This window comes from Oncorhynchus kisutch, linkage group LG17, assembly GCF_002021735.2.
Source record: "Oncorhynchus kisutch isolate 150728-3 linkage group LG17, Okis_V2, whole genome shotgun sequence".
Taxonomy (NCBI): Eukaryota; Metazoa; Chordata; class Actinopteri; order Salmoniformes; family Salmonidae; genus Oncorhynchus; species Oncorhynchus kisutch.
In genome coordinates this window covers 23,099,714-23,125,247 of record NC_034190.2, presented here as the reverse complement: position 1 = coordinate 23,125,247, position 25,534 = coordinate 23,099,714, and the positions used below count along the sequence as shown (strand labels likewise).

General features: G+C 48.0%; 1 protein-coding gene across 2 annotated transcripts in view; it reads right to left on the bottom strand.

Moving 5' to 3' along the window:
• lpcat1 (lysophosphatidylcholine acyltransferase 1) overlaps positions 1-25,534 on the bottom strand; it is a 44,169-nt gene that overhangs the window by 3,417 nt on the left and 15,218 nt on the right. Inside the window, exons 6-11 of one of the 2 annotated variants that reach the window (XR_004203565.1) lie at positions 8,984-9,042; positions 8,271-8,767; positions 8,092-8,126; positions 7,733-7,787; positions 7,514-7,596; positions 7,075-7,200 (exon numbers count right to left, since the gene is read on the bottom strand). Coding sequence is in view for 1 of the 2 variants with exons in the window: in XM_031793369.1 (XP_031649229.1) it covers positions 7,075-7,200; positions 7,514-7,596; positions 7,733-7,787; positions 8,092-8,126; positions 8,984-9,042 (358 nt within the window). In the remaining variant the exon portion in view is untranslated. The remainder of the gene's footprint in view (positions 1-7,074; positions 7,201-7,513; positions 7,597-7,732; positions 7,788-8,091; positions 8,127-8,270; positions 8,768-8,983; positions 9,043-25,534) is intronic. The other variant, XM_031793369.1, reaches the window with a different exon arrangement.

Genomic DNA, 25,534 nt, shown 5'->3' with positions numbered 1-25,534 from the left:
CGTTGCTCATGCCTGCCCATACCATAACCCCACCATGGGCCACTCTTTTCAAAACGTTGACATCAGCAAACCGCTCGCCCACGCGACACCATACATGCTGTCTGCCATCTGCCAGGTACAGTTGGAACCGGGATTCAACCGCGATGAGCACACTTCTCCAGCGTGCCAGTGGCCATCGAAGGTGAGCATTTGCCCACTGAAGTCAGTTACGACGCTGAACTGCAGTCAGGTCAAGAGTACAGATTATTTTATATGACAATACACAAACGTTATTGAGAAAGACAATTAGAAAAATTTAATTAAATTGAGTGAATGCATTTCTCTTAGTCTTGATAGGAGAGACGAAAATTGAATGAAGGTTACTTGTTGATGTGAAAATCTAAAGTGACAGATTTTAAGGTTGTAAAATATTTGGCAGAAAAAGGGAAAAAAGGGTCCCGCTGAAAAATAGATTGAAAACCACTGGTTTAATGGCTAAATCAAGTACATCTCAAATACTGTAAGATCTAGTATCTTAAAGTATTCAACATACAGTGCATTCAAAAAGTATTCAGACCCCTTGACTTTTTCCACATTGAATACATTTTAGAATAAGGCTGTAACATAAATCTTTTTTTTCCCCTCATCAATCTACACACAATACAGCATAATGACAGAGCAAAAACAGGTTGAGACATTTTTGCAAATTTATACAAAACTGAAATATCACATTTACAAAAGTATTAAGACCCTTTACTCAGTACTTTGTTGAAGCACCTTTGGCAGCGATTACAGCCTCGAGTCTTCTTGGGTATCAAATCAAATTTATTTATATAGCCCTTCGTACATCAGCTGATATCTCAAAGTGCTGTACAGAAACCCAGCCTAAAACCCCAAACAGCAAGCAATGCAGGTGTAGAAGCACGGTAGCTAGGAAAAACTCCCTAGAAAGGCCAACGCTAGAAGCTTGGCACACTTGTATTTGGGGAGTTTCTCCCAGTCTTCTCTGCAGATCCACTCAAGCCCTGTCAAGTTGGATGGGGAGCGTCGCTGCACAGCTATTTTCAGGTTTGAAACACAGTTGTTTCAGGTCTCTCCAGAGATGTTCGATCAGGTCCAAGTCCGGGCTCTGGTTGGGCCACTCAAGGACATTCAGAGACTTGTCCCAAAGCCACTCCTGCCTTGTCTTGCCTGTGTGCTTAGGGTCGTTGTCCTGTTTGAAGGTGAACCTTCACCCCAATCTGAGGTCCTGAGCGCTCTGGAGCAGGTTTTCATCAAGGATCTCTGTACTTTGCTCCATTCATCTTTCCCTTGATCCTGTCTAGTCTCCCAGTCCCTGCCACTGAAAAACAACCCCACAGCATGAGGCTGCCACCACCATGCTTAACTGTAGGTATGGTGCCAGGTTTCCTCCGGACGTGACGCTGAGCATTCCGGCCAAATAGTTCGATATTGGTTTCATCAGACCAGAGAATCTTGTTTCTCATAGAGTCTTGTCAAACTCCAAGCAGGCTGTCATGTACCTTTTACTGAGGAGTGGCTTCCGTTTGGCCACTCTACCATAAAGGCCTGATTGGTGGAGTATTGCAGAGAGGATTGTCCTTCTGGAAGTTTCTCCCATCTCCACAGAGGAACTCGAGAGCTCTTTCAAGAGTGACCATTGGGTTCTTAGTCACCTCCATGACCAAGGCCTTCTCCCCTGATTGCTCAGGTTTGGCTGGGCGGCCAGCTCTAGGAAGAGTCTTGGTGGTTCCAAACTTCTTCCATTTAAGACTGATGTGTTCTTGGGGACCTTCAATGCTGCAGACATTTTTTGGTACCCTTACTCAGATCTGTGCCTCGACACAATCCTGTCTCAGAGCTCTATGGACAATTCCTTCGACCTCATGGCTTGGTTTTTGCTCAGACATGCACTGTCAACTGTGGGACCTTATATAGACAGGTGTGTGCGCCTTTCCAAATCATGTCCAATCAATTGAATTTATCGCAGGTGGACTCCAATCAAGTTGTAGAAACATCTCAAGGATGATAATGGAAACAGGATGCACATGAGCTCAATTTCAAGTCTCATAGCAAAGGGTTTGAATACTTATGTAATACATTTGCAAACATTTCTAAAAACTGTTTTTCACTTTGTCATTATGGGATATTGTGTGTAGATGTTTTATTCCATTTTAGAATAAGGATGTAACAAAATGTGGAAAAAGTCAAGGGGTCCGAATACTTTCCAAATGCACTGTATCCATTTGACACAGACCTGCCTGTTTCCTTAGTGCCATTTCCCAGTATTATCAGTAAGCCCAGTAGTATTTCCCAGTATTATCAGTAAGCCCAGTAGTATTATCAGTAAGCCCAGTAGTATTTCCCAGTATTATCAGTAAGCCCAGTAGTATTTCCCAGTATTATCAGTAAGCCCAGTAGTATTTCCCAGTATTATCAGTAAGCCCAGTAGTATTTCCCAGTATTATCAGTAAGCCCAGTATTATCAGTAAGCCCAGTAGTATTTCTCAGTATTATCAGTAAGCCCAGTAGTATTTCCCAGTATTATCAGTAAGCCCAGTAGTATGTCCCAGTATTATCAGTAAGCCCAGTAGTATTTCCCAGTATTATCAGTAAGCCCAGTAGTATTTCCCAGTATTATCAGTAAGCCCAGTAGTATCAGTAAGACCAGTAGTATCAGTAAGCCCAGTAGTATTTCCCAGTATTATCAGTAAGCCCAGTAGTATTTCTCAGTATTATCAGTAAGCCCAGTAGTATTTCCCAGTATTATCAGTAAGCCCAGTAGTATTTCCCAGTATTATCAGTAAGCCCAGTAGTATTTCCCAGTATTATCAGTAAGCCCAGTAGTATTTCCCAGTATTATCAGTAAGCCCAGTAGTATTTCCCAGTATTATCAGTAAGCCCAGTAGTATTTCAGTAATATTTCTCAGTATTATCAGTAAGCCCAGTAGTATTTCCCAGTATTATCAAAAAGCCCAGTAGTATTTCTCAGTATTATCAGTAAGCCCAGTATTATTTCCCAGTATTATCAGTATGCCCAGTAGTATTTCCCAGTATTATCAGTAAGCCCAGTAGTATGTCCCAGTATTATCAGTAAGCCCAGTAGTATTTCCCAGTATTATCAGTAAGCCCAGTAGTATTTCCCAGTATTATCAGTAAGCCCAGTAGTATCAGTAAGCCCAGTAGTATCAGTAAGCCCAGTAGTATTTCCCAGTATTATCAGTAAGCCCAGTAGTATTTCTCAGTATTATCAGTAAGCCCAGTAGTATTTCTCAGTATTATCGGTAAGCCCAGTAGTATTTCCCAGTATTATCAGTAAGCCCAGTAGTATTATCAGTAAGCCCAGTAGTATCAGTAAGCCCAGTAGTATTTCCCAGTATTATCAGTAAGCCCAGTAGTATTTCTCAGTATTATCAGTAAGCCCAGTAGTATTTCTCAGTATTATCGGTAAGCCCAGTAGTATTTCCCAGTATTATCAGTAAGCCCAGTAGTATTATCAGTAAGCCCAGTAGTATTTCCCAGTATTATCAGTAAGCCCAGTAGTATTTCCCAGTATTATCAGTAAGCCCAGTAGTATTTCTCAGTATTATCGGTAAGCCCAGTAGTATTTCCCAGTATTATCAGTAAGCCCAGTAGTATTATCAGTAAGCCCAGTAGTATTTCCCAGTATTATCAGTAAGCCCAGTAGTATTTCCCAGTATTATCAGTAAGCCCAGTAGTATTTCCCAGTATTATCAGTAAGCCCAGTAGTATTTCCCAGTATTATCAGTAAGCCCAGTATTATCAGTAAGCCCAGTAGTATTTCCCAGTATTATCAGTAAGCCCAGTAGTATTTCCCAGTATTATCAGTAAGCCCAGTAGTATGTCCCAGTATTATCAGTAAGCCCAGTAGTATTTCCCAGTATTATCAGTAAGCCCAGTAGTATTTCCCAGTATTATCAGTAAGCCCAGTAGTATCAGTAAGACCAGTAGTATCAGTAAGCCCAGTAGTATTTCCCAGTATTATCAGTAAGCCCAGTAGTATTTCTCAGTATTATCAGTAAGCCCAGTAGTATTTCCCAGTATTATCAGTAAGCCCAGTAGTATTTCCCAGTATTATCAGTAAGCCCAGTAGTATTTCCCAGTATTATCAGTAAGCCCAGTAGTATTTCCCAGTATTATCAGTAAGCCCAGTAGTATTTCCCAGTATTATCAGTAAGCCCAGTAGTATTTCAGTAATATTTCTCAGTATTATCAGTAAGCCCAGTAGTATTTCCCAGTATTATCAAAAAGCCCAGTAGTATTTCTCAGTATTATCAGTAAGCCCAGTATTATTTCCCAGTATTATCAGTATGCCCAGTAGTATTTCCCAGTATTATCAGTAAGCCCAGTAGTATGTCCCAGTATTATCAGTAAGCCCAGTAGTATTTCCCAGTATTATCAGTAAGCCCAGTAGTATTTCCCAGTATTATCAGTAAGCCCAGTAGTATCAGTAAGCCCAGTAGTATCAGTAAGCCCAGTAGTATTTCCCAGTATTATCAGTAAGCCCAGTAGTATTTCTCAGTATTATCGGTAAGCCCAGTAGTATTTCCCAGTATTATCAGTAAGCCCAGTAGTATTATCAGTAAGCCCAGTAGTATTTCCCAGTATTATCAGTAAGCCCAGTAGTATTTCCCAGTATTATCAGTAAGCCCAGTAGTATTTCCCAGTATTATCAGTAAGCCCAGTAGTATTTCCCAGTATTATCAGTAAGCCCAGTATTATCAGTAAGCCCAGTAGTATTTCCCAGTATTATCAGTAAGCCCAGTAGTATTTCCCAGTATTATCAGTAAGCCCAGTAGTATGTCCCAGTATTATCAGTAAGCCCAGTAGTATTTCCCAGTATTATCAGTAAGCCCAGTAGTATTTCCCAGTATTATCAGTAAGCCCAGTAGTATCAGTAAGACCAGTAGTATCAGTAAGCCCAGTAGTATTTCCCCAGTATTATCAGTAAGCCCAGTAGTATTTCTCAGTATTATCAGTAAGCCCAGTAGTATTTCCCAGTATTATCAGTAAGCCCAGTAGTATTTCCCAGTATTATCAGTAAGCCCAGTAGTATTTCCCAGTATTATCAGTAAGCCAGTAGTATTTCCCAGTATTATCAGTAAGCCCAGTAGTATTTCCCAGTATTATCAGTAAGCCCAGTAGTATTTCAGTAATATTTCTCAGTATTATCAGTAAGCCCAGTAGTATTTCCCAGTATTATCAAAAAGCCCAGTAGTATTTCTCAGTATTATCAGTAAGCCCAGTATTATTTCCCAGTATTATCAGTATGCCCAGTAGTATTTCCCAGTATTATCAGTAAGCCCAGTAGTATGTCCCAGTATTATCAGTAAGCCCAGTAGTATTTCCCAGTATTATCAGTAAGCCCAGTAGTATTTCCCAGTATTATCAGTAAGCCCAGTAGTATCAGTAAGCCCAGTAGTATCAGTAAGCCCAGTAGTATTTCCCAGTATTATCAGTAAGCCCAGTAGTATCAGTAAGCCCAGTAGTATCAGTAAGCCCAGTAGTATTTCCCAGTATTATCAGTAAGCCCAGTAGTATTTCTCAGTATTATCGGTAAGCCCAGTAGTATTTCCCAGTATTATCAGTAAGCCCAGTAGTATTATCAGTAAGCCCAGTAGTATTTCCCAGTATTATCAGTAAGCCCAGTAGTATTTCCCAGTATTATCAGTAAGCCCAGTAGTATTTCCCAGTATTATCAGTAAGCCCAGTAGTATTTCCCAGTATTATCAGTAAGCCCAGTATTATCAGTAAGCCCAGTAGTATTTCCCAGTATTATCAGTAAGCCCAGTAGTATTTCCCAGTATTATCAGTAAGCCCAGTAGTATGTCCCAGTATTATCAGTAAGCCCAGTAGTATTTCCCAGTATTATCAGTAAGCCCAGTAGTATTTCCCAGTATTATCAGTAAGCCCAGTAGTATCAGTAAGACCAGTAGTATCAGTAAGCCCAGTAGTATTTCCCAGTATTATCAGTAAGCCCAGTAGTATTTCTCAGTATTATCAGTAAGCCCAGTAGTATTTCCCAGTATTATCAGTAAGCCCAGTAGTATTTCCCAGTATTATCAGTAAGCCCAGTAGTATTTCCCAGTATTATCAGTAAGCCCAGTAGTATTTCCCAGTATTATCAGTAAGCCCAGTAGTATTTCCCAGTATTATCAGTAAGCCCAGTAGTATTTCAGTAATATTTCTCAGTATTATCAGTAAGCCCAGTAGTATTTCCCAGTATTATCAAAAAGCCCAGTAGTATTTCTCAGTATTATCAGTAAGCCCAGTATTATTTCCCAGTATTATCAGTATGCCCAGTAGTATTTCCCAGTATTATCAGTAAGCCCAGTAGTATGTCCCAGTATTATCAGTAAGCCCAGTAGTATTTCCCAGTATTATCAGTAAGCCCAGTAGTATTTCCCAGTATTATCAGTAAGCCCAGTAGTATCAGTAAGCCCAGTAGTATCAGTAAGCCCAGTAGTATTTCCCAGTATTATCAGTAAGCCCAGTAGTATTTCTCAGTATTATCAGTAAGCCCAGTAGTATTTCTCAGTATTATCAGTAAGCCCAGTAGTATTTCTCAGTATTATCAGTAAGCCCAGTAGTATTTCCCAGTATTATCAGTAAGCCCAGTAGTATTTCCCAGTATTATCAGTAAGCCCAGTAGTATTTCCCAGTATTATCAGTAAGCCCAGTAGTATTTCCCAGTATTATCAGTAAGCCCAGTAGTATTTCCCAGTATTATCAGTAAGCCCAGTAGTATTTCAGTAATATTTCTCAGTATTATCAGTAAGCCCAGTGGTATTTCCCAGTTTGACCAGTAAACCACTAGTATTAGTCTTAGTATTTCCCAGTAAACCCAGTATTATTTTCCAGTATGACGAGGTACAGGAGATGGCTCATACCCTACCTACGCATTCAGACACTTAAATAGATTGTAAGAGATTAGAATAAACATTTATAGAATTTTTAAATACTCTTATTTTATTCAACGTCAAATCTTTTGTTATAAACAGCAAAATAAGTCAGTGTTCTTAAACTGTTAAGGACGTGTAATAATGCTGAAAGACCAATAGTAAAGCAACTCACCCGAGCCTTCGAGCGAGTCTATTGAACTGCAGTAGGCTGCTGTTGGTAGGGACACGCAACGGGCCCTTTGCTTGGCTCAGCTGGCAGTCATCAAATGACAGGTCTGTGATGGGCAGCTCCAGGGCCCTATCAGAGCACAGAGAGAGCGGTCAGGACCCGCCCCTGACATGTCAGATATACTGTATACAATTTATAACATTTTTGACATGTGTTTTTCAGGATTTTTTTTGTGGTTATTCTGTTTCTCACTGTTCAAATAAACCTACCATTAAAATTATAGACGGATCATTTGTCAGTGGGCAAACGTACAAAATCAGCAGGGGATCAAATACTTTTTTCCCTCACTGTATGTGGCGGGCATTTCGAGAAACACAAGAAACACAGATAGATGTAAACTCAATGTAAAAGCTTGATATAAGGCCACAGACACAGTACTAACTTGGCCATGATGCGTCTGACATTGTTGGCGAACAGAGCAGGGTTGTTCTTCTCTTCCTCTGAAGGAGTGTAGAGCGGTAGGTACTGGAGGGAGAAAAAAAGTGATAGCACCCGTCCATATTTCTTCACATTCTTTTGTCAATGTCTGTAAGCAGGAAGATGCCCCACTGTCTAATACGCCGCCGTCAATTAACCCCTTACCTCAAAAAATAACCCTTACCTCAATCTCTATGGGGTTGTGAAACTGGCACAGTGTCAGCCACAGTATCTCAAATCTGAGTAGAGAGAGTGAGAGTAATGAGTTCATTCAGAAAGGGAAAAGGAGTTAGAGGGAAAGACTGACGTGGGGGGGGGTTGAGATGAAAGAACAGAAAGAGGGAAGTTGTGCAGGGGGATATTGTGAAGATTAACCACAGGACTGAATACACAACTGCATCCTCTAAATCTAAACCATATTGCCAGACCTCTCCACAAAAAAAAAACTGAAAAAGGGCGATCGAGGGAGAAGAGTAATAGAGAGGAGAGAGAGAAAAGACAGAGAGCAAAATACAATTTTAAAAACGAGGAAGAGATACTCACGCTCCAGGGCCTTGCCATGTCCATGTGATGGTATCCTGTCAGAAGAGGAAGAAGAGATGGGTTACACACCACAGGACTGGGACCTACAGAGGCTGCATCTCCTCTGCTTACTGAGATGCATGAACAGGGATCAAATCGTACATGATTGTCCGTTTTTCCAAAAGGTCAACTCAAGTCACCTATTTTCGAAGATGGACCATTCGTGATTTGTGTGTCAGACAATCATCTCAGTTGTCATTCATCCAACAACCGATAACTCCCATTTAAAAGCATTGGATCCATTCGAAACACTCGGACACAAAATCCCAGTGTGTTCATTGGTTACACACAGCAGGACTGAGGCCTACAGGAGCTTCCTCTCCCCTCTCCTTTGTCTGCACTGGTCTGAAAACACTGGACAGCTTGAAAGCAACATGGAGGATCGTCTACTTGAGACTTGCTTTTACTTTCAGTTATTTTGTGCTATTGCAGGTAAAGGAAAGGAGGAGATGAGGAGAGCAAGCCACTAGACTATTGAGATGCAGGAAAGGAGACGAGGAAAGGAAGCCACTAGACTATTGAGATGCAGCCGGGGAGTCTCTACTGCACATGGCTTTCTAGTTCAAGTTAGAGCAGGTAGTCACAGGTTTATAATTAATGAGGGTGTGAAGGGGCAGTGGAGAGAAGGACATGAAACCTGAGGGAGGGAGAGAGCACAAAGACAGCGAGATTAACTATCACTCCACACGAGCATGAAGCCACTCTGCACGGACACACTCACACTGTGAGAGAAGAACGAAACCGTCAATGGAGGGAGGGAGAGAAGTATAAAGGAAAGCAGTAAGGGAGAGAGGGATGGTTTGGAGGAGAGGAGGGAGGAAAGAAAGAAAGCAGAGCTTAGTTGTGCGTTCACCATTTTGTTGGGGTAACGCAGGACTACTGGTTGAACTGGAACTGCTGGAATGAAGGCCCCTGAGGCGAAAGAGAGAGAAAGGTTACTGAGTGAGTGTGTGTCTGTAGTTTTTTAAAGAAGCATATTCATACTAGGCTTTGGCAGTATACCCTATAACGATGTATTTGCAAATAGCCACAGGATGTTTTTTTAATACCGTCAACAGCGGAAAATTATTATTTAAATAAAAAAATTAAATACATTTTAATATTTGTTGCTACTTTAAGTAAATACCTGCAGTCAACTTGTGTAAAACGTTAAGGGAATGTAGCAGATCGTACTCTTCTTTTCACTGGTCACATAATTATTTTGATAATGAAGCTTAGAAGCAAACAACAACGAGAGACGACTTGTGAGTCACGCGCCAGGTGAATGTTGCCAGCTAGACCTCATAACTATTAAGTTAACTAAATGATTTTCAGTTGTGCATTTGGTTTGCTAATTTAGGAGCTAGCTAGTTATCTAGCTAAGTGGTTAGCTTCATGCAAAATTAAGCTTCTCTTGGTAACATCAGATAATCCCTTCCTGGATCAAGAGCCTTGCTGTCTAATACTTGTTTTATGCGTGCAGCAAACTTAGTAGCATTTCTGAGTTACTTGCATGACCTTATAAGCTGGGATGTCTGTCCTGCAAATAGTTTGTCAGAGACTGTATAAAATGTTTGCAATACACTAGTTAGCATTTAGCTTGCATTCACAATGGGATTTTACATGTACTTGATAGCATTGCTAACCCTTGCATTACAGCTCAGTGGGGTTGGAAAATAGTGCCCCTTGTGTTCAAACAAGGTCAGTATGAAGGTATGACAATCTGGATACTGCCCAAGTCGAATTCATGCTGGGTAGATGACTGTCTTTCTGTGTGTGTACGATGACTGAGGTTCTGACAACCCTCACCCCGGGGACACACAACATCACCAGCCTGTGATAATGAATACAGTAGTACAGCCTGGTCATGAGACTGCTGAAGACTACCCTGACCTCTGGCTGCAATGGAACAATTACCACTAGGATACTGTAGGAGTTGAGACTCTGGATCATACAGTTGAAGTCGGAAGTTAAACTAGTTTTAATGACTCCAACCTAAGTCTTCCAACCACTCCACACATTTCTTGTTGACAAGTCGGTCAGGACATCTACTTTGTGCATGACACAAGTAATCTTTCCAACAATTGTTTACAGACAGATTATTTCACTGTATCACAATTCCAGTGGGTCAGAAGTTTACATACACTAAGTTGACTGCGCCTTAAACAGCTTGGAAAATTCCAGAAAATGATGTAATGGATTTAATAGCTTCTGACAGGCTAATTGACATCATTTGAGTCAATTGGAGGTGTGGATGTATTTCAAGGCCACATCATGGGAAAATCAAAAGACATCAGGGAAAAAAAGTCTGGTTGATCCTTGGGAGCAATTTCCAAATGCGTGAACATACCACGTTCATCTGAACAAACAATAGTTTGCAAGTATAAACACCATGTGACCATGCAGACGTCATACCGCTCAGGAAGGAGACGCGTTCTGTCTCCTAGAAATTAACGTACTTTGCTGTGAAAAGTGCAAATCAATCCCAGAAAAACAGCAAAGGACCTTGTGAAGATGCTGGAGGAAACAGGTACAAAAGTATCTATATCCACAGTAAAAACGAGTCCTATATCAACATAACCTGAAAGGCCGCTCAGCAAGGAAGAAGCCACTGCTCCAAAACCACCATAAAAAAAAAAGTCAGAATACGGTTTGCAACTGCACATGGGGACAAAGATTGTACTTTTTGGAGAAATGTCCTCTGGTCTGATGAAACAAAAATAGAACAGTTTGGCCATAATGACCATTGTTATGTTTGGAGGAAAAAGGGGGATGCTTGCAAGCCGAGGAACACCACCCCAACCGTGAAGCACGGGGGTGGCAGCATCATGTTTTGGGGGTGCTTTGCTGCAGGAGGGACTGGTGCACTTCACAAAATAGATGGCATCATGAAGTAGGGAAATTATGTGGATATATAGAACTAACATCTCAAGACATCCGTCAGGAAGTTAAAGCTTGCAAATGAGTCTTCCAAATGGACAATGACCCCAAGCATACTTCCAAAGTTGTGGCAAAATGGCTTAGGGACAACAAAGTCAAGGTATTTGAGTGGCCATCCCAAAGCCCTGACCTCAATCCTATAGAAAATTTGTGCGCAGAACTGAAAAAGCGGGTGCGAGCAAGGAGGCCTACAAACCTGACTCAGTTACACCATCTCTGTCAGGAGGAATGGGCCAAAATTCACCCAACTTATTGTGGGAAGCTTGTGGATGGCTACCCGAAACATTTGGCCCAAGTTAAACCATTTAAAAGGCAATACTACCAAATACTAATTGATTGTATGTAAACTTCTGATCCACTGGGAAAGTGATGAAAGAAATAAAAGCTGAAATAAATGATTCTCTCTACTATTATTCTGACATATCACATTCTTAAAATAAAAAGTGGTGATCCTAACTGACCTAAGACAGGGAAATTTTAGTAGGATTAAATGTCAGGAATTGTGAATAACTGGGTTTAAATGTATTTGGCTAAGGTGCATGTAAACTTCCGACATTAATTGTATAAATAAATTAGAGTGAGAGAGAGAGATATGAAGGAGACATGAAGGTCTGTGTGAGAATGACTTATTAGAGAACCATTTTAGTACAGCGGAGAGGAAGAGATGAGAGGGAAGAAGAGAGCCAGTCAGAGGACTAAACAAGAAAAGACGCATTGGTCAGAGACACCAACAACTAAGAGGGACAAAACTACACAGACAATTCACATACCGCCTCAACAGATCCATAGATGACGCAATCGCTATTGCACTCCACACTGCCCTTTCCCACCTGGACAAAAGGAACACTTACATGAGAATACTGTTCATTGACTGCAGCTCAGCGTTCAACACCCTAGTGCCCTCTAAATGCATCACTAAGCTACGGGCCCTGGGAATAAACACCTCCCTCTGCAATTGGATACTGGACGTTGACGATCCACCCCCAGGTGGTGAGAGTAGGCAACAACACATCTTCCACGCTGACCTTCAACACGGGGCCCCTCAGGAGTGCGTGCTTAGCCCCCTCCTGTACTTCCTGTTCACTCACGACTATGTAGCGGCACACGACTCCAGGACCATCATTAAGTTCGCTGACGACAACGGTGGTAGGCCTGATCACCGACGGCGAGACAGCCTACAGGGAGGAATTCAGAGACCTGGCAGTGTGGTGTCAGGACAACTACCTCTCCCTCATCGTCAGCAAGACAAAGGAGCTGATCGTGGACTACAGGAAACAGAGAGCCAATCACGCCACCATTCACGTCGACAGACTGTAGTGGAGATGGTTGAGAGCTTCAAGTTCCTTGGTGTCCACATCACTAACACAGTCGTGAAGAGGGCACGACAACGCCTCTTCCCCGTCAGGAGACTGAAAAGATTTGGCATGGGCCCGCAGATCCTAAAAAAAAAGTACAACTATAACTGCACCATTGAAAGCATCTTGACTGGCTGCGTCACAGCCTTGTTTGGCAACTGCTTGGCTTCTGACCGCAAGCCACTAGCGCGTACGACCCAGTACACCACTGGGGTCGAGCTCCCAGCCATCCAGGACCCCTACACCAGGCGGTGTCAGAGGAAGGCCCTAAAAATGGTCAAAGACTCCAGCCACCCAAGTCACAGTCGGTTCTCTGCTCCCGCAGAGTAAACAGTACCAGAGTGCCAAATCTGGGACCAAAAGGCTTCTGAACAGCTTCTACTCCAAAGTAGAAGTGTTATTTAAAATGTCTTTCTGCTTCTCACCCCATACCCACATGTACATAGTACTTGGTACCGGTACTCCTTGTCTATAGCTTCGTTATTGTCATTTTATTGTGTTACTATTTTATCCATTTGCAAATGTTATTTTTAACTGCATTATTGTAGAGAGTTTTGAAAGACGGGAACAGGGTTGGATAAACAGGGATTTAAAGCTGTGGTCAATTAAATTCTTGATATTTAAATATATCTAACTATTCACCCGTTTCATAAGCCAAAATATAAGAATGTTATTCCATTGTTTACAAACAACAAGAATTTAATCAAACAATGACTAGCTTCAAAATATACTTTTGTATTTTCTTGCATCTGGAGCAGTCTATGAATTTGAGTGGTTACATTTCCCTAGCCCTATCCGTCAGCTGGATATCCTAACAAATGGTGGGGACACCATTTTGTGCTTTTTTTAATCCCAGAATGTAGTTTAAACCCAGACAGGGTGAGACAGAGTTAGACAAGCATGGCTTATGGGGACAGGACGTTGACACTGGGTTGGAACAGAAGGGATTACTCTATGGGGACAGTCACAATGAAGAGGGGTCACTACAGTGGGAACGCACACACAAACAGAACAGACCCACAGTAGACACACAACCACACACTATCCAGAGACAAAGAGAGAGAGAGAGAGAGAGAGACAAAGAGAGCAAGCGAGCAAAAGAGAGAGCGCGAGACGAGCGAAAGAGAGAGAGCGAGACGAGCGAAAGAGAGAGAGCGAGACGAGCGAAAGAGAGAGAGCGAGACGAGCGAAAGAGAGAGAGCGAGACGAGCGAAAGAGAGAGAGCGAGACGAGCGAAAGAGAGAGAGCGAGACGAGCGAAAGAGAGAGAGCGAGACGAGCGAAAGAGAGAGAGCGAGACGAGCGAAAGAGAGAGAGCGAGACGATTGAAAGAGAGAGCGAGACGATTGAAAGAGAGAGAGCGAGACGAGCGAGAGCGAGCGAAAGACCGCGAGCGAGCGAAAGAGAGAGAGCGAGCGAAAGAGAGAGAGCGAGCGAAAGAGAGAGCGAGCGAAAGAGAGAGCGAGCGAGAGAGCGAGCGAGCGAAAGACCGCGAGCGAGCGAAAGACCGCGAGCGAGCGAAAGAGAGCGAGCGAGCGAGCTAAAGAGAGCGAGCGAGCTAAAGAGAGACCGAGCGAGCGACCGCGAGAGCGAAAGACCGAGCGAGCGAAAGACCGCGAGCGAGCGAAAGAGAGCGAGCGAGCGAAAGAGAGCGAGCGAGCGAAAGAGAGAGCGAGCAAGCGACCGCGATCGAAAGACCGAGCGACCGCGAGAGCGAAAGACCGATCGAGCGAAAGACAGAGAGAGCGAGCAAAAGACAGAGAGAGCGAGCGAAAGACAGAGAGAGCGAGCGAAAGACAGAGAGAGCGAGCGAAAGACAGAGAGAGCGAGCAAAAGACAGAGAGAGCGAGCAAAAGACAGAGCGAGCGAGCGAGCGAAAGACAGAGAGAGCGAGCGAAAGACAGAGCGAGCAAAAGACAGAGCGAGCGAGCGAAAGACAGAGAGAGCGAGCGAAAGACAGAGAGAGCGAGCGAAAGACAGAGAGAGCGAAAGAGCGAGCGAGAGAGCGAGCTAGAGACCGCGAGCGAAAGAGCGAGCGAGCGAAAGAGCGAGCGAGCGAAAGACCGAGCGAAAGACCGAGCGAGCGAGCGAAAGAGAGAGCGAGCTAAAGAGAGAGCGAGCTAAAGAGAGAGCGAGCGCGATCGAAAGACCGAGCGAGCGAGCGACCGCGAGAGCGAAAGACCGAGCGAGCGAAAGACAGAGCGAGTGAAAGAGAGCGAGCGAAAGAGAGCGAGCGAGCGAAAGAGAGAGCGAGCAAGCGACCGCGATCGAAAGACCGAGCGACCGCGAGAGCGAAAGACCGATCGAGCGAAAGACAGAGAGAGCGAGCAAAAGACAGAGAGAGCGAGCGAAAGACAGAGAGAGCGAGCGAAAGACAGAGAGAGCGAGCGAAAGACAGAGAGAGCGAGCAAAAGACAGAGAGAGCGAGCAAAAGACAGAGCGAGCGAGCGAGCGAAAGACAGAGAGAGCGAGCGAAAGACAGAGCGAGCAAAAGACAGAGCGAGCGAGCGAAAGACAGAGAGAGCGAGCGAAAGACAGAGAGAGCGAGCGAAAGACAGAGAGAGCGAAAGAGCGAGCGAGAGAGCGAGCTAGAGACCGCGAGCGAAAGAGCGAGCGAGCGAAAGAGCGAGCGAGCGAAAGACCGAGCGAAAGACCGAGCGAGCGAGCGAAAGAGAGAGCGAGCTAAAGAGAGAGCGAGCTAAAGAGAGAGCGAGCGCGATCGAAAGACCGAGCGAGCGAGCGACCGCGAGAGCGAAAGACCGAGCGAGCGAAAGACAGAGCGAGTGAAAGAGAGCGAGCGAAAGAGAGAGCGAGCAAGCGACCGCGATCGAAAGACCGAGCGACCGCGAGAGCGAAAGACCGATCGAGCGAAAGACGGAGAGAGCGAGCAAAAGACAGAGAGAGCGAGCGAAAGACAGAGAGAGCGAGCGAAAGACAGAGCGAGCAAAAGACAGAGCGAGCGAGCGAAAGACAGAGCGAGCGAGCGAAAGACAGAGAGAGCGAGACGAGCGAAAGAGAGAGCGAGACGAGCGAAAGAGAGAGAGCGAGACGAGCGAAAGAGAGAGAGCGAGACGAGCGAAAGAGAGAGAGCGAGACGAGCGAAAGAGAGAGAGCGAGACGAGCGAAAGAGAGAGAGCGAGACGAGCGAAAGAGAGAGAGCGAGACGAGCGAGAGCGAGCGAAAGACCGCGAGCGAGCGAAAGAGAGAGAGCGAGCGAAAGAGAGAGAGCGAGCGAAAGGGAGAGCGAGCGAAAGAGCGAGCGAAAGAGAGAGCGAGCGAGAGAGCGAGCGAGCGAAAGACCGCGAGCGAGCGAAAGAGAGCGAGCGAGCGAAAGAGAGCGAGCGAGCTAAAGAGAGAGCGAGCGAGCGTGATCGAAAGACCGAGCGAGCGACCGCGAGAGCGAAAGACCGAGCGAGCGAAAGACCGCGAGCGAGCGAAAGAGAGCGAGCGAGCGAAAGAGAGCGAGCGAGCGAAAGAGAGCGAGCGAGCGAAAGAGAGCGAGCGAAAGAGAGAGCGAGCAAGCGACCGCGATCGAAAGACCGAGCGACCGCGAGAGCGAAAGACCGATCGAGCGAAAGACGGAGAGAGCGAGCAAAAGACAGAGAGAGCGAGCGAAAGACAGAGAGAGCGAGCGAAAGACAGAGCGAGCAAAAGACAGAGCGAGCGAGCGAAAGACAGAGCGAGCGAGCGAAAGACAGAGAGAGCGAGACGAGCGAAAGAGAGAGCGAGACGAGCGAAAGAGAGAGAGCGAGACGAGCGAAAGAGAGAGAGCGAGACGAGCGAAAGAGAGAGAGCGAGACGAGCGAAAGAGAGAGAGCGAGACGAGCGAAAGAGAGAGAGCGAGACGAGCGAAGAGAGAGAGCGAGACGAGCGAGAGCGAGCGAAAGACCGCGAGCGAGCGAAAGAGAGAGAGCGAGCGAAAGAGAGAGAGCGAGCGAAAGGGAGAGCGAGCGAAAGAGCGAGCGAAAGAGAGAGCGAGCGAGAGAGCGAGCGAGCGAAAGACCGCGAGCGAGCGAAAGAGAGCGAGCGAGCGAAAGAGAGCGAGCGAGCTAAAGAGAGAGCGAGCGAGCGTGATCGAAAGACCGAGCGAGCGACCGCGAGAGCGAAAGACCGAGCGAGCGAAAGATCGCGAGCGAGCGAAAGAGAGCGAGCGAGCGAAAGAGAGCGAGCGAGCGAAAGAGAGCGAGCGAGCGAAAGAGAGCGAGCGAGCGAAAGAGAGAGCGAGCAAGCGACCGCGATCGAAAGACCGATCGAGCGAAAGACGGAGAGAGCGAGCGAAAGACAGAGAGAGCGAGCAAAAGACAGAGAGAGCGAGCAAAAGACAGAGCGAGCGAGCGAAAGACAGAGAGAGCGAGCAAAAGACAGAGAGAGCGAGCGAAAGACAGAGCGAGCGAGCGAAAGACAGAGAGAGCGAGCGAAAGACAGAGCGAGCAAAAGACAGAGAGAGCGAGCGAAAGACAGAGAGAGCGAGCGAAAGACAGAGAGAGCGAGCGAAAGACAGAGAGAGCGAGCGAAAGACAGAGAGAGCGAAAGAGCGAAAGAGCGAGCGAGAGAGCGAGCTAGAGACCGCGAGTGAAAGAGCGAGCGCGCGAAAGAGCGAGCGAGCGAAAGACCGAGCGAGCGAGCGAAAGAGAGAGCGAGCTAAAGAGAGAGCGAGCTAAAGAGAGAGCGAGCTAAAGAGAGAGCGAGCGCGATCGAAAGACCGAGCGAGCGAGCGACCGCGAGAGTGAAAGACCGAGCGAGCGAAAGACCGAGCGAGTGAAAGAGAGCGAGCGAAAGAGAGAGCGAGCAAGCGACCGCGATCGAAAGACCGAGCGACCGCGAGAGCGAAAGACCGAGCGAGCGAAAGACGGAGAGAGCGAGCAAAAGACAGAGCGAGCGAAAGACAGAGAGAGCGAGCGAAAGACAGAGAGAGCGAGCGAAAGACAGAGAGAGCGAGCGAAAGACAGAGAGAGCGAGCGAAAGACAGAGAGAGCGAGCGAAAGACAGAGAGAGCGAGCGAAAGACAGAGAGAGCGAGCGAAAGACAGAGAGAGCGAGCAAAAGACAGAGCGAGCAAAAGACAGAGAGAGCGAGCGAAAGACAGAGAGAGCGAGCGAAAGACAGAGCGAGCAAAAGACAGAGCGAGCGAAAGACAGAGAGCGAAAGAGCGAAAGAGCGAGCGAGAGAGCGAGCTAGAGACCGCGAGCGAAAGAGCGAGCGAGCGAAAGAGCGAGCGAGCGAAAGAGCGAGCGAGCGAAAGACCGAGCGAAAGACCGAGCGAGCGAGCGAAAGACCGCGAGCGAGCGAAAGAGAGCGAGCGAAAGAGAGAGCGAGCTAGAGACCGAGCGAGCGAGCGAAAGAGAGAGCGAGCTAAAGAGAGAGCGAGCTAAAGAGAGAGCGAGCGCGATCGAAAGACCGAGCGAGCGAGCGACCGCGAGAGCGAAAGACCGAGCGAGCGAAAGACAGAGCGAGTGAAAGAGAGCGAGCGAAAGAGAGAGCGAGCAAGCGACCGCGATCGAAAGACCGAGCGACCGCGAGAGCGAAACACCGATCGAGCGAAAGATGGAGAGAGCGAGCATAAGACAGAGCGAGCGAAAGACAGAGCGAGCGAGCGAAAGAGAGAGCGAGTGAGCGAAAGAGAGAGCGAGCGACCGCGATCGAAAAAGCGACCGAAAGACCAAGCGAGCGAAAGACAGAGTGAGCGAGAGAGAGCGAGCGGAGAGAGAGCGAGCGACCGCGATCGAAAGACCGAGAGCGAGCGACCGCGAGAGCGAAAGATCGAGCGAGCGAAAGACAGAGCGAGCGAGCGAAAGACAGAGCGAGCGAAAGAGAGAGCGAGCGAAAGAGAGCGAGCGAGCGAAAGAGAGCGAGCGAGCGAAAGAGAGAGCGAGCTAGAGACCGCGAGCAAAAGAGCGAGCGAGCGAAAGACCGAGCGAAAGACCGAGCGAGCGAAAGACCGAGCGAAAAACCGAGCGAGCGAGCGAAAGAGAGAGCGAGCTAGAGACCGCGAGCGAAAGAGCGAGCGAGCGAGCGAAAGACAGAGCGTGCGAGCGAAAGACAGAGCGAGCGACCGCGATCGAAAGACCGAGCGAGCGACCGCGAGAGCGAAAGACCGAGCGAAAGACCGAGCGAGCGAAAGACAGAGCGAGCGAGCGAAAGAGAGAGCGAGCGACCGCGATCGAAAAAGCGACCGAAAGACCAAGCGAGCGAAAGACAGAGTGAGCGAGAGAGAGCGAGCGGAGAGAGAGCGAGCGACCGCGATCGAAAGACCGAGAGCGAGCGACCGCGAGAGCGAAAGATCGAGCGAGCGAAAGACAGAGCGAGCGAGCGAAAGACAGAGCGAGCGAAAGAGAGAGCGAGTGAAAGAGAGCGAGCGAGCGAAAGAGAGCGAGCGAGCGAAAGAGAGAGCGAGCTAGAGACCGCGAGCAAAAGAGCGAGCGAGCGAAAGACCGAGCGAAAGACCGAGCGAGCGAAAGACCGAGCGAAAAACCGAGCGAGCGAGCGAAAGAGAGAGCGAGCTAGAGACCGCGAGCGAAAGAGCGAGCGAGCGAAAGACCGAGCGAAGACCGAGCGAGCGAGCGAAAGACAGAGCGTGCGAGCGAAAGACAGAGCGTGCGAGCGAAAGACAGAGCGTGGCGAGCGAAAGACAGAGCGTGCGAGCGAAAGACCGAGCGAGCGAAAGAGAGCGAGCGAGCGAAAGAGAGAGCGAGCTAGAGACCGCGAGCGAAAGAGAGAGCGAGCTAGACACCGCGAGCGAAAGAGCGAGCGAGCGAAAGACCGAGCGAAAAACCGAGCGAGCGAACGAAAGAGAGAGCGAGCTAGAGACCGTGTAGAGAAATGCTAATTCTTATGTAGGTGACCAAACTATTGTTAAGGGGGGGCTACCACTCAGAGTTGAGCCTGTGGGGTCCCCTACAGGATAGCTCCCGCATTACACTAATGGCCAAAACCAGCGCACACACACATGATCTCCGTTGTAGCTGAACGTTGAATACCCGAAGAGGATTCTACGATGACGGACAGACAACTGAGCCAATGGCGGAAGACTACAGACTACACCCCAGCTGAACCAATCCAAAGATCCGATCTTCCAGAATCAACCTACTTTCTGTTCTATATATAAGTGGTGTACTGATTGTATCGGCCTCTTCTTCGTCTGCGCTTCCGTACGAACCAGCGGGAGAGCCGTAATTACGCTGTTCTAGATATCTTCACTCTGAATAAACTGTAGCTTGTCATACAATTTACCACCTTGTCTGAATCGATCCTTGACCGACTCGTCCGTCTACATATCCAATTACTAACAACCGCGAGCGAAAGAGCGAGCGAAAGAGCGAGCGAAAGACCGAGCGAGAGACAGAGCGAGCGAGCGAAAGACAGAGCGTGCGAGCGAAAGACAGAGCGTGCGAGCGAAAGACAGAGCGTGCGAGCGAAAGACAGAGCCTGCGAGCGAAAGACAGAGCGTGCGAGCGAAAGACAGAGCGTGCGAGCGACAGACAGAGCGAGCGAGCGACAAACAGAGCGAGCGATAGCGAGCGACAGAGCGAGCGAGAGAGAGCGAGCGAGCGACAGAGAGAGCGAGCGAGCGACAGAGCGAGCTAGAGACCGCGAGCGAAAGACCGAGCGAGCGACCGAGCCAAAGACCGAGCGAAAGACCGAGCGAAAGAGCGAGCGAGCGACAGAGCGAGCGAGAGACAGAGCGAGCGAGAGACAGAGCGAGCGAGCGAAAGACAGAGCGTGCGAGCGAAAGACAGACAGAACGAGCGAGCGAAAGACAGAGCGTGCGAGCGAAAGACAGACAGAGCGAGCGAGCGAGCGAGAGACAGAGCGAGCGAAAGAGAGCGAGCGAAAGACCGAGCGAGCAAAAGACAGAGCGAGCGAGCAAAAGACAGAGCGAGCGAGCAAAAGACAGAGCGAGCGAGCAAAAGACAGAGCGAGCGAGCGAGCAAAAGACAGAGCGAGCGAGCAAAAGACAGAGCGAGCGAGCGAGCAAAAGACAGAGCGAGCGAGCAAAAGACAGAGCGAGCGAGCAAAAGACAGAGCGAGCGAGCAAAAGACAGAGCGAGCGAAAGAAAGACAGACATAGCGAGACCCTGGGTCTCAACTCCACCCCGTGCAACTGGTTTCCTGGACTTTGACGGGCCGCCCCCAGGTGTTGAGGGTAGGAAACAACGTCTCAACCCCACTGACCCTCAACACTGGGGCCCCACAAGCGTGCGTTATCAGCCCTCTCCTGTACTCCCTGTTCACCCATGACTGAGCGGCAATGCACACCACACGAGCGAAAGAGAGAGCGAGCTAGAGACCGCGAGCGAAAGAGAGAGCGAGCTAGAGACTGCGAGCAAAAGACCGAGCGAGCGAAAGACCGAGCGAAAGACCGAGCGAGCGAAAGACCGAGCGAAAAACCGAGCGAGCGAAAGAGCGAGCGAAAGATCGAGCGAGCAAAAGACAGAGAGCGAGCGAAAGACAGAGAGCGAGCGAAAGACAGAGCGAGCGAGCGAAAGACAGAGCGAGCGAGCGAAAGACAGAGCGAGCGAGCGAAAGACAGAGCGAGCGAGCGAAAGACAGAGCGAGCGAGCGAAAGACAGAGCGTGCGAGCGAAAGACAGAGCGAGCAAAAGACAGAGAGCGAGCGAAAGAGAGAGAGAGCGAGCGAAAGAGAGAGAGAGCGAGCGAAAGAGAGAGAGAGCGAGCGAAAGAGAGAGAGAGCGAGCGAAAGAGAGAGCGAGCGAAAGAGAGAGCGAGCTAGAGACCGCGAGCGAAAGAGAGAGCAAGCTAGAGACCGCGAGCGAAAGACCGAGCGAGCGAGCGAAAGACCGAGCGAAAAACCGAGCGAGCGAACGAAAGAGAGAGCGTGCTAGAGACCGCGAGCGAAAGAGCGAGCGAGCGAAAGAACCGAGCGAAAGACCGAGCGAGCGAGAGACAGAGCGTGCGAGCGAAAGACAGAGCGTGCGAGCGAAAGACAGAGCGTGCGAGCGAAAGACAGAGCGCGTGCGAGCGAAAGACCGAGCGAGCAAAAGACAGAGAGCGAGCGAAAGAGAGAGAGAGCGAGCGAAAGAGAGAGAGAGCGAGCGAAAGAGAGAGAGAGCGAGCGAAAGAGAGAGCGAGCGAAAGAGAGAGCGAGCGAAAGAGAGAGCGAGCGAAAGAGAGAGCGAGCGAAAGAGAGAGCGAGCTAGAGACCGCGAGCGAAAGAGAGAGCAAGCTAGAGACCGCGAGCGAAAGACCGAGCGAGCGAGCGAAAGACCGAGCGAAAAACCGAGCGAGCGAACGAAAGAGAGAGCGTGCTAGAGACCGCGAGCGAAAGAGCGAGCGAGCGAAAGACCGAGCGAAAGACCGAGCGAGCGAGAGACAGAACGAGCGAGCGAAAGAAAGAGCGTGCGAGCGAAAGACAGAGCGTGCGAGCGAAAGACAGAGCGAGCAAGCGACAGAGCGAGCGAGAGAGAGCGAGCGACAGAGCGAGACAGAGCGAGCGAGCGAAAGACCGAGCGAGCGAAAGACAGAGCGAGCGAAAGACAGAGCGAGCAAAAGACAGAGCGAGCAAAAGACAGAGCGAGCGAGCAAAAGACAGAGCGAGCGAGCAAAAGACAGAGCGAGCGAGCAAAAGACAGAGCGAGCGAGCAAAAGACAGAGCGAGCGAGCAAAAGAGAGCGAGCGAGCGAGAGACAGAGCGAGCGAGCGAAAGACCGAGCGAGCGAGCAAAAGACAGAGCGAGCGAGCAAAAGACAGAGCGAGCGAGCGAGCAAAAGACCGAGCGAGCGAGCGAGCAAAAGACAGAGCGAGCGAGCGAGCAAAAGACAGAGCGAGCGAGCGAGCAAAAGACAGAGCGAGCGAGCGAGCAAAAGACAGAGTCCCTGGGTCTCAACTCCACCCCGTGCAACTGGTTTCCTGGACTTTGACGGGCCGCCCCCAGGTGTTGAGGGTAGGAAACAACGTCTCAACCCCACTGACCCTCAACACTGGGGCCCCACAAGCGTGCGTTATCAGCCCTCTCCTGTATTCCATGTTCACCCATGACTGAGCTGCAATGCACACCAACTCAATCATCAAGTTTGCAGACAACACTACAGTTGTAGGCTTGATTACCAACAACTAGGAGATGGACTACAGGGAGGAGGTGAGAGCCCTCGTAGTGGGGTGCCAGGAACATAACCTCACACTCAATGTCACACTCAACAAAACAAAGGCGATGATAGTGGACTCCAGGAAAGAGCAGAGGGAGCACCCCTCTATCCACATCGACGGGACAGTAATGGAGAAGGTGGAAAGTTAAGTTCCTCGGCGTACACATCACAGACAAACAAATGGTCCACCCACATAGACAGCGGTGAAGAAAGCGAACAGCGCCTCTTCAACCTCAGGAGGCCGAAGAAACTTTTACAGATGCACAATCGAGAGCATCCTGTCGGGCTGTATCACTGCCTGGTACGGCAACTGCTCCCCCCATAACCGCAAGGCTCTCCAGAGGGTAGTGCGGTCTGCACAACACATCACCGGGGGCAAACTACCTGCCCTCCAGGACACCTACACCACCCAATGTCACAGGAAGGCCATAAAGATCAACAAGGACAACAACCACCCAAGCCACTGCCTGTTCACCACGCTATCATCCAGAAGGCGAGGTCAGTACAGGTGCATCAAAGCTGGGACCGAGAGACTGAAAAACAGCTTCTATCTCAAGGCCATCAGACTTAAACAGCCATCACTAACATTGTGTGGCTGCTGCAAACATACGGATTCAAATCTCTAGCCACTAACAATTAAAAATTGGATGTAATAAATGTATCACTAGTCACTTTAAACAATTCCAATTTATATAATGTTTACATACCCTACATTACTCATCTCATATGTATATACTGTACTCTATACCATCTACTGCATCTTGCCTATGCCGTTCGGCTATCCATATATTTATATGTACATATTCTTATTCATTCCTTTACACTTGTGTGTATAAGGTAGTTGTGAAATTATTAAATTACTTGTTAGATATTACTGTACGGTCGGAACTAGAAGCACAAGCATTTTGCTACACTCGCATTAACATCTGTCATGACGTTGGCCTCTTTGGGTATAGCAAGCCCATACCACTCTCCCTGCCTCCCCTTGCCGCCTCCAACTAGGTTGCTGTGGTCAGAGAGACATCATACATTCCTGAGAAGACAAAGCCACATGGCCACACAGTGGAGAGTAGATTTTCTTGGAGAACAAAGGAATTCCTTCCACCTCACAGAACTTGAGGTACGAACAAATTTCATGATCCGGAGAAAGTATAAAATATCGGTGAAGAATCCAGCTACGAACTGGTCCGTTTGTCACAACTTGGGGAAGCTCATGGGAGACGGTGTGGCCACATTACCATAACGCTGTTTATACACTGCTCAAAAAAACTAAGGGAACACTAAAATAACACATCCTAGATCTGAATGAAATATTCTTATTAAATACTTTTTTCTTTACATAGTTGAATGTGCTGACAACAAAATCTGTGGATTTGGAGTCACACTCAAAATTAAAGTGGAAAACCACACTACAGGCTGATCCAACTTTGATGTAATGTCCTTCAAACAAGTCAAAATGAGGCTCAGTAGTGTGTGTGGCCTCCAAGTGCCTGTATGACTTCCCTACAACGCCTGGGCATGCTCCTGATGAGGTGGCGGATGGTCTCCTGAGGGATCTCCTCCCAAACCTGGACTAAAGCATCCGCCAACTCCTGGACAGTCTGTGGTGCAACGCCACGTTGGTGGATGGAGCGAGACTTGATGTCCCAGATGTGCTTAATTGGATTCAGGTCTGGGGAACGGGCGGGCCAGTCCATAGCATCAATGCCTTCCTCTTGCAAGAACTGCTGACACACTCCAGCCACATGAGGTCTAGCATTGTCTTGCATTAGGAGGAACCCAGGGCCAACAGCACCAGCATATGGTCTCACAAGGGGTCTGAGGATCTCATCTCGGTACCTAATGGCAGTCAGGCTACCTCTGGCGAGCACACAGAGGGCTGTGCGGCCCCCCAAAAAAATGCCACCTCACACCATGACTGACCCACCGCCAAACTGGTCATGCTGGAGGATGTTGCAGGCAGCAGAACGTTCTCCACGGCGTCTCCAGACTCTGTCACATCTGTCACATGTGCTCAGTGTGAACCTGCTTTCATCTGTGAAGAGCACAGGGCGCCAGTGGCGAATTTGCCAATCTTGGTGTTTTCTGGCAAATGCCAAATGTCCTTCACGGTGTTGGGCTGTAAGCCCAACCCCCACCTGTGGATGTCGGGCCCTCATACCACCCTTATGGAGTCTGTTTCTGACCGTTTGAGCAGACACATGCACATTTGTGGCCTGCTGGATGTCATTTTGCAGGGCTCTGGCAGTGCTCCTCCTGCTCCTCCTTGCACAAAGGTGGAGGTAGCGGTCCTGCTGCTGGATTGTTGCTCTCCTACGGCCTCCTCCACATCTCCTGATGTACTGGCCTGTCTCCTGGTAGCGCCTCCATGCTCTGGACACTACGCTGACAGACACAGCAAACCTTCTTGCCACAGCTCGCATTGATGTGCCATCCTGGATGAGCTGCACTACCTGAGCCACTTGTGTGGGTTGTAGACTCTGTCTCATGCTACCACTAGAGTGAAAGCACCGCCAGCATTCAAGTGACTAAAACATCAGCCAGGAAGCATAGGAACTGAGAAGTGGTCTGTGGTCACCACTTGCAGAACCACTCCTTTATTGGGGTTGTCTTGCTAATTGCCTATAATTTCCACCTGTTGTCTATTCCATTTGTACAACAGCATGTGAAATGTATTGTCAATCAGTGTTGCTTCCTAAGTGGACAGTTTGATTTCACAGAAGTGTGATTGACTTGGAGTTACATTGTGTTGTTTAAGTGTTCCCTCTTTTTTTTGACAGTGTATAATAGCCTCATGAGTTTTACATCTAATTGTTGTATAAGATTAATGAGTGAGTATGATACTGTTTGTATAATTGTGTAATATGATTTTTGACTGTTTAATGAAGAAAAAAAACTATTCCCTTTTGATTTGAACTAAATCAGAGGACCGCCCCTGAGCCCAGTTAAGGTCAGACCTCCTGGGACAGCCCCTTTTCTGCCATTCTGAATAAAACCCAACTTTGAGAAATTATCAGCAGGCCGAGCTTA